The sequence below is a fragment of the Procambarus clarkii genome, chromosome 1, assembly GCF_040958095.1.
Source record: "Procambarus clarkii isolate CNS0578487 chromosome 1, FALCON_Pclarkii_2.0, whole genome shotgun sequence".
Taxonomy (NCBI): Eukaryota; Metazoa; Arthropoda; class Malacostraca; order Decapoda; family Cambaridae; genus Procambarus; species Procambarus clarkii.
In genome coordinates, this window is record NC_091150.1 from 16859319 (window position 1) to 16871772 (window position 12454).

General features: G+C 50.7%; 1 protein-coding gene across 1 annotated transcript in view; it reads left to right on the forward strand.

Moving 5' to 3' along the window:
- LOC138360429 (histone deacetylase 4-like) overlaps window positions 1–12454 on the forward strand; it is a 99263-nt gene that overhangs the window by 80875 nt on the left and 5934 nt on the right. The window contains exons 7-8 of the mRNA XM_069320265.1: window positions 1596–1727; window positions 8392–8656. Coding sequence (XP_069176366.1) covers window positions 1596–1727; window positions 8392–8656 — 397 coding nt within the window. The remainder of the gene's footprint in view (window positions 1–1595; window positions 1728–8391; window positions 8657–12454) is intronic.

Here is a 12454-nt window from a genome sequence, read left to right on the forward strand (position 1 = left end):
GTACCTAGTAGCCAGAACGCACTTCTCTGCCTACTATGCAAGGCCCGATTTGCCTAATAAGCCAAGTTTTCATGAATTATTTTTCGACTACCTAACCTAACTTTTTCGGCTACCTAACCTAACCTAACCTATAAAGATAGGTTCGGTTAGGTTAGGTAGGGTTGGTTAGGTTCGGTCATATATCTACATTAATTTTAACTCCAATATAAAAAATTTACCTCATACATAATGAAATGGGTAGCTTTATCATTTCATAAGAAAAAAATTAGAGAAAATATATTAATTCAGGAAAACTTGGCTTATTAGGCAAATCGGGCCTTGCATAATAGGCTGAGAAGTGCGTTCTGGCTACTAGGTACGACATATATATATATATATATATATATATATATATATATATATATATATATATATATATATATATATATATATATATATATATATATACACAGTGCAACCTCGATTCTGCGAATCTCTGGTTGCAGCGAACACTTCCCAGGCCAGAATGCTCACTCAGGTGATTTGCTTAGGATGTGTAGCTAGAGTTCAAAACCAGGAATATTTACACCGTTTTGTCATCATGGCAAAATATATAAGGGCACCTTTTAGAAAGGAAGAGACAAGGGCACCTTTTAGAAAGGAAGATACAAGGGCACCTTTTAGAAAGGAAGATACAAGGGCACCTTTAAAAAATAAGGAACAATGGCACCTTTAAAACAATAAGATACAACAGGCTGAATCCTGAGAAATATTGGCAGAGAGAAATGTGTCTGCAGTCAGTCAAGACGTTTTAGAAGTTGACAAATATGATCAGCTGAAACTCAAATTTCACTCAGTGAACCTAGCTTATAGTGCGTAGAAATATTAGGGTATAAGTAGTAGCTCATAATATGGCTCAAATCATGTTTTTAACCATTTTTGTAGATGAATGCGACATTATGAAAAAAAAGTTGAGTCGTGGGAAAACCATTGTGTATATTTGAAACCAAATTCTATGAATAATATTTATTTTGAGTTTGCGGGGTTATCGTTCACTTAGGTATGGGCTCTGCTACTTCTCAAAATGAGATTTTGGGACTAGGTTATGGGAAATAAGCTTGATGTGATGAAATTTCTTTACATACAAGTTCACCTAGTTGGTGTACATTATATAAGTTGAAATTATCCTTTAGAGTGGGAAATATTAGAGTATGAGCAGTAACTCTCTAAATATGTCACCAACTACGTCAATAAAATATTTGAGAGATGATTTAAGCACTATAAGGGTAACTGACATAGCAATGTACTTTTCTTTTCTTTAAAAAAAAAATTCTTCATATAAATGTCCCCTGAAGGCACCTCTGGATGCAACGAATATGGATGCAACGAATGAATGGCAGTTCTTCCCATATAGCTCACAGAGTCTAGGTTGCATTGTTGTTGTAATAACATTGTTGTGTGTGCTTGTGTGTAGAATATACTAAAATGCAGAAGCATACTGTTTTTTTAGCCAACACATTAGAGTATTTTAGGCAAGAAGTTTATGGTAGCATGTAAGTGTGGTTGTGTGCGGTAGTGGGAGGTGTGACTAACCACTAACCTGTGCTGCCACTCAGCCTCCGAACCCAACATCTGCTTGAAGGCGCGCCACAAACAGCGGATGGGGAACGAGCGTCGACCATCCCCTTTGGTGCGTCGGAAGGACCGGCTCCCTGGCTCCCTCAAGCGTCGCCCAGCCTACAGTACTGGTGAGTACGTCTCCCTGGCTCCCTCAAGCGTCGCCCAGCCTACAGTACTGGTGAGTACGTCTCCCTGGCTCCCTCAAGCGTCGCCCAGCCTACAGTACTGGTGAGTACGTCCCCCTGGCTCCCTCAAGCGTCGCCCTGCCTACAGTACTGGTGAGTACGTCTCCCTGGCTCCCTCAAGCGTCGCCCAGCCTACAGTACTGGTGAGTACGTCTCCCTGGCTCCCTCAAGCGTCGCCCAGCCTACAGTACTGGTGAGTACGTCCCCCTGGCTCCCTCAAGCGTCGCCCTGCCTACAGTACTGGTGAGTACGTCTCCCTGGCTCCCTCAAGCGTCGCCCAGCCTACAGTACTGGTGAGTACGTCCCCCTGGCTCCCTCAAGCGTCGCCCAGCCTACAGTACTGGTGAGTACGTCTCCCTGGCTCCCTCAAGCGTCGCCCTGCCAACAGTACTGGTGAGTACGTCCCCCCCCCGGCTCCCTCAAGCGTCGCCCTGCCTACAGTACTAGTGAGTACGTCCCCCCCCCCTGGACTGCAAGACTGAAGCAATGGTTACAAGACTGAAGCAGTGGTTACAAGACTGAAGCAGTGGTTGCAAGACTGAAGCAGTGGTTGCAAGACTGAAGCAGTGGTTGCAAGACTGAAGCAGTGGTTGCAAGACTGAAGCAATGGTTACAAGACTGAAGCAATGGTTGCAAGACTGAAGCAGTGATTGCAAGACTGAAGCAGTGGTTGCAAGACTGAAGCAGTGGTTGCAAGACTGAAGCAATGGTTACAAGACTGAAGCAGTGGTTGCAAGACTGAAGCAATGGTTACAAGACTGAAGCAGTGGTTGCAAGACTGAAGCAGTGGTTGCAAGACTGAAGCAATTGTTGCAAGACTGACGCAATGGTTGCAAGACTGAAGCAATGGTTACAAGACTGAAGCAGTGGTTGCAAGACTGAAGCAGTGGTTGCAAGACTGAAGCAGTGGTTGCAAGACTGAAGCAATGGTTGCAAGACTGAAGCAATGGTTGCAAGACTGAAGCAATGGTTGCAAGACTGAAGCAATGGTTACAAGACTGAAGCAGTGGTTGCAAGACTGAAGCAATGGTTACAAAACTGAAGCAGTGGTTGCAAGACTGAAGCAGTGGTTGCAAGACTGAAGCAGTGGTTGCAAGACTGAAGCAATGGTTGCAAGACTGAAGCAATGGTTGCAAGACTGAAGCAATGGTTGCAAGACTGCAAGACTGAAGCAGTAGTTACAAGACTGAAGCAGTGGCTGCAAGACTGAAGCAATGGTTACAAGACTGAAGCAGTGGTTGCAAGACTGAAGCAATGGTTGCAAGACTGAAGCAGTGGTTGCAAGACTGAAGCAATGGTTGCAAGACTGAAGCAGTGGTTGCAAGACTGAAGCAATTGTTGCAAGACTGAAGCAATGGTTGCAAGACTGAAGCAATGGTTGCAAGACTGAAGCAGTGGTTGCAAGACTGAAGCAGTGGTTGCAAGACTGAAGCAATTGTTGCAAGACTGAAGCAATGGTTGCAAGACTGAAGCAGTGGCTGCAAGACTGAAGCAGTGGTTACAAGACTGAAGCAATGGTTGCTAGACTGAAGCAGTGGTTGCAAGACTGAAGCAGTGGCTGCAAGACTGAAGCAATGGTTGCAAGACTGCAGCAATGGTTGCTAGACTGAAGCAATGGTTGCAAGACTGCAGCAGTGGTTACAAGACTGAAGCAATGGTTGCTAGACTGAAGCAATGGTTGCAAGACTGAAGCAGTGGTTACAAGACTGAAGCAATGGTTGCAAGACTGAAGCAGTGGTTACAAGACTGAAGCAGTGGTTACAAGACTGAAGCAGTGGTTACAAGACTGAAGCAATGGTTGCAAGACTGAAGCAGTGGTTACAAGACTGAAGCAGTGGTTACAAGACTGAAGCAATGGTTGCAAGACTGAAGCAGTGGTTACAAGACTGAAGCAGTGGTTACAAGACTGAAGCAATGGTTGCAAGACTGAAGCAGTGGTTACAAGACTGAAGCAGTGGTTACAAGACTGAAGCAATGGTTGCAAGACTGAAGCAGTGGTTACAAGACTGAAGCAGTGGTTACAAGACTGAAGCAGTGGTTACAAGACTGAAGCAATGGTTGCAAGACTGAAGCAGTGGTTACAAGACTGAAGCAGTGGTTACAAGACTGAAGCAGTGGTTACAAGACTGAAGCAATGGTTGCAAGACTGAAGCAGTGGTTACAAGACTGAAGCAGTGGTTACAAGACTGAATCAATGGTTGCAAGACTGAAGCAGTGGTTACAAGACTGAAGCAGTGGTTACAAGACTGAAGCAGTGGTTACAAGACTGAAGCAGTGGTTGCAAGACTGAAGCAGTGGTTGCAAGACTGAAGCAGTGGTTGCAAGACTGAAGCAATGGTTGCAAGACTGCAGCAGTGGTTACAAGACTGAAGCAATGGTTGCTAGACTGAAGCAATGGTTGCAAGACTGAAGCAGTGGTTACAAGACTGAAGCAATGGTTGTAAGACTGAAGCAGTGGTTACAAGACTGAAGCAATGGTTGCAAGACTGAAGCAATGGTTGCAAGACTGAAGCAGTGGTTACAAGACTGAAGCAGTGGTTACAAGACTGAAGCAGTGGTTACAAGACTGAAGCAGTGGTTGCAAGACTGAAGCAGTGGCTGCAAGACTGAAGCAATGGTTGCAAGACTGCAAGACTGAAGCACTGGTTACAAGACTGAAGCAGTGGCTGCAAGACTGAAGCAATGGTTGCAAGACTGCAAGACTGAAGCAGTGGTTACAAGACTGAAGCAGTGGTTGCAAGACTGAAGCAATGGTTACAAGACTGAAGCAGTGGCTGCAAGACTGAAGCAATGGTTACAAGACTGAAGCAGTGGTTGCAAGACTGAAGCAATGGTTGCAAGACTGAAGCAGTGGTTGCAAGACTGAAGCAATGGTTGCAAGACTGAAGCAGTGGTTGCAAGACTGAAGCAATTGTTGCAAGACTGAAGCAATGGTTGCAAGACTGAAGCAATGGTTGCAAGACTGAAGCAGTGGTTGCAAGACTGAAGCAGTGGTTGCAAGACTGAAGCAATTGTTGCAAGACTGAAGCAATGGTTGCAAGACTGAAGCAGTGGCTGCAAGACTGAAGCAGTGGTTACAAGACTGAAGCAATGGTTGCTAGACTGAAGCAGTGGTTGCAAGACTGAAGCAGTGGCTGCAAGACTGAATCAATGGTTGCAAGACTGCAGCAATGGTTGCTAGACTGAAGCAATGGTTGTAAGACTGAAGCAGTGGTTGCAAGACTGAAGCAGTGGTTGCAAGACTGAAGCAGTGGTTGCAAGACTGAAGCAATGGTTGCAAGACTGCAGCAGTGGTTACAAGACTGAAGCAATGGTTGCTAGACTGAAGCAATGGTTGCAAGACTGAAGCAGTGGTTACAAGACTGAAGCAATGGTTGCAAGACTGAAGCAGTGGTTACAAGACTGAAGCAGTGGTTACAAGACTGAAGCAATGGTTGCAAGACTGAAGCAGTGGTTACAAGACTGAAGCAGTGGTTACAAGACTGAAGCAATGGTTGCAAGACTGAAGCAGTGGTTACAAGACTGAAGCAGTGGTTACAAGACTGAAGCAATGGTTGCAAGACTGAAGCAGTGGTTACAAGACTGAAGCAGTGGTTACAAGACTGAAGCAATGGTTGCAAGACTGAAGCAGTGGTTACAAGACTGAAGCAGTGGTTACAAGACTGAAGCAGTGGTTACAAGACTGAAGCAATGGTTGCAAGACTGAAGCAGTGGTTACAAGACTGAAGCAGTGGTTACAAGACTGAAGCAGTGGTTACAAGACTGAAGCAATGGTTGCAAGACTGAAGCAGTGGTTACAAGACTGAAGCAGTGGTTACAAGACTGAAGCAATGGTTGCAAGACTGAAGCAGTGGTTACAAGACTGAAGCAGTGGTTACAAGACTGAAGCAGTGGTTGCAAGACTGAAGCAGTGGTTGCAAGACTGAAGCAGTGGTTGCTAGACTGAAGCAATGGTTGCAAGACTGAAGCAGTGGTTACAAGACTGAAGCAATGGTTGCAAGACTGAAGCAGTGGTTGCAAGACTGAAGCAATTGTTGCAAGACTGAAGCAATGGTTGCAAGACTGAAGCAGTGGCTGCAAGACTGAAGCAGTGGTTACAAGACTGAAGCAATGGTTGCTAGACTGAAGCAGTGGTTGCAAGACTGAAGCAGTGGCTGCAAGACTGAATCAATGGTTGCAAGACTGCAGCAATGGTTGCTAGACTGAAGCAATGGTTGCAAGACTGAAGCAGTGGTTGCAAGACTGAAGCAGTGGTTGCAAGACTGAAGCAGTGGTTGCAAGACTGAAGCAATGGTTGCAAGACTGCAGCAGTGGTTACAAGACTGAAGCAATGGTTGCTAGACTGAAGCAATGGTTGCAAGACTGAAGCAGTGGTTACAAGACTGAAGCAATGGTTGCAAGACTGAAGCAGTGGTTACAAGACTGAAGCAGTGGTTACAAGACTGAAGCAATGGTTGCAAGACTGAAGCAGTGGTTACAAGACTGAAGCAGTGGTTACAAGACTGAAGCAATGGTTGCAAGACTGAAGCAGTGGTTACAAGACTGAAGCAGTGGTTACAAGACTGAAGCAATGGTTGCAAGACTGAAGCAGTGGTTACAAGACTGAAGCAGTGGTTACAAGACTGAAGCAATGGTTGCAAGATTGAAGCAGTGGTTACAAGACTGAAGCAGTGGTTACAAGACTGAAGCAGTGGTTACAAGACTGAAGCAATGGTTGCAAGACTGAAGCAGTGGTTACAAGACTGAAGCAGTGGTTACAAGACTGAAGCAGTGGTTACAAGACTGAAGCAATGGTTGCAAGACTGAAGCAGTGGTTACAAGACTGAAGCAGTGGTTACAAGACTGAAGCAATGGTTGCAAGACTGAAGCAGTGGTTACAAGACTGAAGCAGTGGTTACAAGACTGAAGCAGTGGTTGCAAGACTGAAGCAGTGGTTGCAAGACTGAAGCAGTGGTTGCAAGACTGAAGCAATGGTTGCAAGACTGCAGCAGTGGTTACAAGACTGAAGCAATGGTTGCTAGACTGAAGCAATGGTTGCAAGACTGAAGCAGTGGTTACAAGACTGAAGCAATGGTTGCAAGACTGAAGCAGTGGTTACAAGACTGAAGCAGTGGTTACAAGACTGAAGCAATGGTTGCAAGACTGAAGCAATGGTTGCAAGACTGAAGCAGTGGTTACAAGACTGAAGCAGTGGTTACAAGACTGAAGCAGTGGTTACAAGACTGAAGCAGTGGTTGCAAGACTGAAGCAGTGGCTGCAAGACTGAAGCAATGGTTGCAAGACTACAAGACTGAAGCAGTGGTTACAAGACTGAAGCAGTGGCTGCAAGACTGAAGCAATGGTTGCAAGACTGCAAGACTGAAGCAGTGGTTACAAGACTGAAGCAGTGGTTGCAAGACTGAAGCAGTGGTTGCAAGACTGAAGCAGTGGCTGCAAGACTGAAGCAATGGTTGCAAGACTGAAGCAGTGGTTACAAGACTGAAGCAGTGGTTGCAAGACTGAAGCAGTGGTTGCAAGACTGAAGCAGTGGTTGCAAGACTGAAGCAGTGGCTGCAAGACTGAAGCAATGGTTGCAAGACTGCAAGACTGAAGCAGTGGTTACAAGACTGAAGCAGTGGTTACAAGACTGAAGCAGTGGTTGCAAGACTGAAGCAGTGGCTGCAAGACTGAAGCAGTGGTTACAAGACTGAAGCAGTGGTTACAAGACTGAAGCAGTGGTTACAAGACTGAAGCAGTGGTTACAAGACTGAAGCAGTGGTTACAAGACTGAAGCAGTGGCTGCAAGACTGAAGCAATGGTTGCAAGACTGAAGCAGTGGTTACAAGACTGAAGCAATGGTTGCAAGACTGAAGCAATGGTTACAAGACTGAAGCAATGGTTGCAAGACTGCAAGACTGAAGCAGTGGCTGCAAGACTGAAGCAGTGGTTACAAGACTGAAGCAGTGGCTGCAAGACTGAAGCAGTGGTTACAAGACTGAAGCAGTGGCTGCAAGACTGAAGCAGTGGTTACAAGACTGAAGCAGTGGCTGCAAGACTGAAGCAGTGGTTACAAGACTGAAGCAGTGGCTGCAAGACTGAAGCAGTGGCTGCAAGACTGAAGCAGTGGCTGCAAGACTGAAGCAGTGGCTGCAAGACTGAAGCAGTGGCTGCAAGACTGAAGCAGTGGCTGCAAGACTGAAGCAGTGGCTGCAAGACTGAAGCAGTGGCTGCAAGACTGAAGCAGTGGCTGCAAGACTGAAGCAGTGGCTGCAAGACTGAAGCAGTAGTTACAAGACTGAAGCAGTGGCTGCAAGACTGAAGCAACGAGCAGCCATACAACCGCTGCGTGTCCTATTGTATACCCCAAGGTCATCAGTCCTAAGTCTGTCATACACCTGTTGTATCATTGTAGTCCATGAGATGTATGTCTGTCATACAGGCAATGTATTATATTCTATAAATCCATGATACTTCTAGTATATTTCAGTATACCATGTACACTGCTGGCCTGTAGCATTAGCATGGTAGGAACAATAATAATTACTGTAATTTCTCATTGTGTTAAAATGGTTAAGTTTGGGGCTACGCGTCGGGCACTGCTAACTGCCATCTTTGTTTACATTGGCAGTAGAGAGCGGGTCGACGCCTGACAGCGGCCAGAGCTCCCCACCCAACGGCCTGCCAGCCTCCAGGTCCTCGTCAGGCTCCACACCCATCCATGAGGAAGGGGGCGGGTCCCCCTACGGCGCCCATGGTGGTGGGGGCCAGGGGTCGTGTTCTGACCTCACCGTCTACTCCTCCCTTCCAAACATCTCTATGGGCCGCCCTCCACATTCCACACAGCCCGTGAGTAGCGCTCTCTCTCTGTCATGCCGGTGGTGGGGTCATGTTGGGTACTGGTGCTCCGTACCGGTGGTGGGGTCATGTTGGGTGTGTTCCGTACCGGTGGTGGGGCCATGTTGGGTACAGGTGTTCCGTACCGGTGGTGGGGCCACACTGGGTGTGTTCCGTACCGGTGGTGGGGTCATGTTGGGTACTGGTGCTGCGTACCGGTGGTGGGGGCCACACTGGGTGTGTTCCGTACCGGTGGTGGGGCCATGTTGGGTACTGGTGCTCCGTACCAGTGGTGGGGCCACACTGGGTGTGTTCCGTACCAGTGGTGGGGTCATGTTGGGTACTGGTGCTGCGTACCGGTGGTGGGGCCACACTGGGTGTGTTCCGTACCGGTGGTGGGGCCATGTTGGGTACTGGTGCTCCGTACCGGTGGTGGGGCCACACTGGGTGTGTTCCGTACCGGTGGTGGGGTCATGTTAGGTACTGGTGCTCCGTACCGGTTGTGGGGCCACACTGGGTGTGTTCCGTACCGGTGATGGGGCCATGTTGGGTACTGGTGCTCCGTACCGGTGGTGGGGTCATGTTGGGTGTGTTCCATACCGGTGGTGGGGCCATGTTGGGTACTGGTGCTCCGTACCGGTGGTGGGGCCACATTGGGTGTGTTCCGTACCGGTGGTGGGGTCATGTTGGGTACTGGTGCTGCGTACCGGTGGTGGGGCCACACTGGGTGTGTTCCGTACCGGTGGTGGGGCCATGTTGGGTACTGGTGCTCCGTACCGGTGGTGGGGCCACACTGGGTGTGTTCCGTACCGGTGGTGGGGCCACACTGGGTGTGTTCCGTACCGGTGGTGGGGTCATGTTGGGTACTGGTGCTGCGTACCGGTGGTGGGGCCACACTGGGTGTGTTCCGTACCGGTGGTGGGGTCATGTTGGGTACTGGTGCTCCGTACCGGTGGTGGGGCCACACTGGGTGTGTTCCGTACCGGTGGTGGGGCCACACTGGGTGTGTTCCGTACCGGTGGTGGGGTCATGTTGGGTACTGGTGCTGCGTACCGGTGGTGGGGCCACACTGGGTGTGTTCCGTACCGGTGGTGGGGCCATGTTGGGCACTGGTGCTCCATACCGGTTGTGGGGCCACACTGGGTGTGTTCCGTACCGGTGGTGGGGCCATGTTGGGTACTGGTGCTCCGTACCGGTGGTGGGGTCATGTTGGGTGTGTTCCGTACCGGTGGTGGGGCCATGTTGGGTACTGGTGCTCCGTACCGGTGGTGGGGCCACATTGGGTGTGTTCCGTACCGGTGGTGGGGTCATGTTGGGTACTGGTGCTGCGTACCGGTGGTGGGGCCACACTGGGTGTGTTCCGTACCGGTGGTGGGGCCATGTTGGGTACTGGTGCTCCGTACCGGTGGTGGGGCCACACTGGGTGTGTTCCGTACCGGTGGTGGGGCCATGTTGGGTACTGGTGCTCCGTACCGGTGGTGGGGCCACACTGGGTGTGTTCCGTACCGGTGGTGGGGCCATGTTGGGTACTGGTGCTCCGTACCGGTGGTGGGGCCACATTGGGTGTGTTCCGTACCGGTGGTGGGGTCATGTTGGGTACTGGTGCTGTGTACCGGTGGTGGGGCCACACTGGGTGTGTTCCGTACCGGTGGTGGGGCCATGTTGGGTACTGGTGCTCCGTACCGGTGGTGGGGCCACACTGGGTGTGTTCCGTACCGGTGGTGGGGCCATGTTGGGTACTGGTGCTCCGTACCGGTGGTGGGGTCATGTTGGGTACTGGTGCTGTGTACCGGTGGTGGGGCCACACTGGGTGTGTTCCGTACCGGTGGTGGGGTCATGTTGGGTACTGGTGCTCCGTACCGGTGGTGGGGCCACACTGGGTGTGTTCCGTACCGGTGGTGGGGTCATGTTGGGTACTGGTGCTCCGTACCGGTGGTGGGGCCACACTGGGTGTGTTCCGTACCGGTGGTGGGGCCACACTGGGTGTGTTCCGTACCGGTGGTGGGGTCATGTTGGGTACTGGTGCTCCGTACCGGTGGTGGGGTCATGTTGGGTGTGTTCCGTACCGGTGGTGGGGCCATGTTGGGTACTGGTGCTCCGTACCGGTGGTGGGGCCACACTGGGTGTGTTCCGTACCGGTGGTGGGGTCATGTTGGGTACTGGTGCTGCGTACCGGTGGTGGGGCCACACTGGGTGTGTTCCGTACCGGTGGTGGGGCCACGCTGGGTACTGGTGTTCCGTACCGGTGGTGGGGCCACGCTGGGTACTGGTGTTCCGTACCGGTGGTGGGGCCACGCTGGGTACTGGTGTTCCGTACCGGTGGTGGGGCCACGCTGGGTACTGGTGTTCCGTACTGGTGGTGGGGCCACGCTGGGTACTGGTGTTCCGTACCGGTGGTGGGGCCACGCTGGGTACTGGTGTTCCGTACCGGTGGTGGGGCCACGCTGGGTACTGGTGTTCCGTACCGGTGGTGGGGCCACGCTGGGTACTGGTGTTCCGTACCGGTGGTGGGGCCACGCTGGGTACTGGTGTTCCGTACCGGTGGTGGGGCCACGCTGGGTACTGGTGTTCCGTACCGGTGGTGGGGCCACGCTGGGTACTGGTGTTCCGTACCGGTGGTGGGGCCACGCTGGGTACTGGTGTTCCGTACCGGTGGTGGGGCCACGCTGGGTACTGGTGTTCCGTACCGGTGGTGGGGCCACTTAAAGGTAAGGTCTTCTGCCATGAGTTCTCCCAAAACCAGTATATTGAATTTACGTTCTAATGTATGATTTAACTGCGTATTGTATGTGATTTCCATTTTTATATTTTCGTTATTTTCCATAGCGCAGGAGCTGGAACTTATTTTCTAAATACAGCACCATATTATTTTAGGTAGTCTATTGAAAGACCTGATTTACATCTGATTGGAGGTTTGCCGTGTCTTGTATGTTGTCTACTCTCATAAAAATCCTAGTTCTTGTCTATGTCCGATATGAGGATGAGAAAAAGTACTGGAGCAAGCACAGTATCCTGGGGGGACTGTACTGGAGCAAGCACAGTACCCTGGGGGACTGTACTGGAGCAAGCACAGTACCCTGGGGGACTGTACTGGAGCAAGCACAGTACCCTGGGGGACTGTACTGGAGCAAGCACAGTACCCTGGGGGACTGTACTGGAGCAAGCACAGTACCCTGGGGGACTGTACTGGAGCAAGCACAGTACCCTGGGGGACTGTACTGGAGCAAGCACAGTACCCTGGGGGACTGTACTGGAGCAAGCACAGTACCCTGGGGGACTGTACTGGAGCAAGCACAGTACCCTGGGGGACTGTACTGGAGCAAGCACAGTACCCTGGGGGACTGTACTGGAGCAAGCACAGTACCCTGGGGGACTGTACTAGAGCAAGCACAGTACCCTGGGGGACTGTACTGGAGCAAGCACAGTACCCTGGGGGACTGTACTGGAGCAAGCACAGTACCCTGGGGGACTGTACTGGAGCAAGCACAGTACCCTGGGGGACTGTACTGGAGCAAGCACAGTACCCTGGGGGACTGTACTGGAGCAAGCACAGTACCCTGGGGGACTGTACTGGAGCAAGCACAGTACCCTGGGGGACTGTACTGGAGCAAGCACAGTACCCTGGGGGACTGTACTGGAGCAAGCACAGTACCCTGGGGGACTGTACTAGAGCAAGCACAGTACCCTGGGGGACTGTACTGGAGCAAGCACAGTACCCTGGGGGACTGTACTGGAGCAAGCACAGTACCCTGGGGGACTGTACTGGAGCAAGCACAGTACCCTGGGGGACTGTACTGGAGCAAGCACAGTACCCTGGGGGACTGAGCTCTTCACGGTTGATAGACCGGACTTTATTT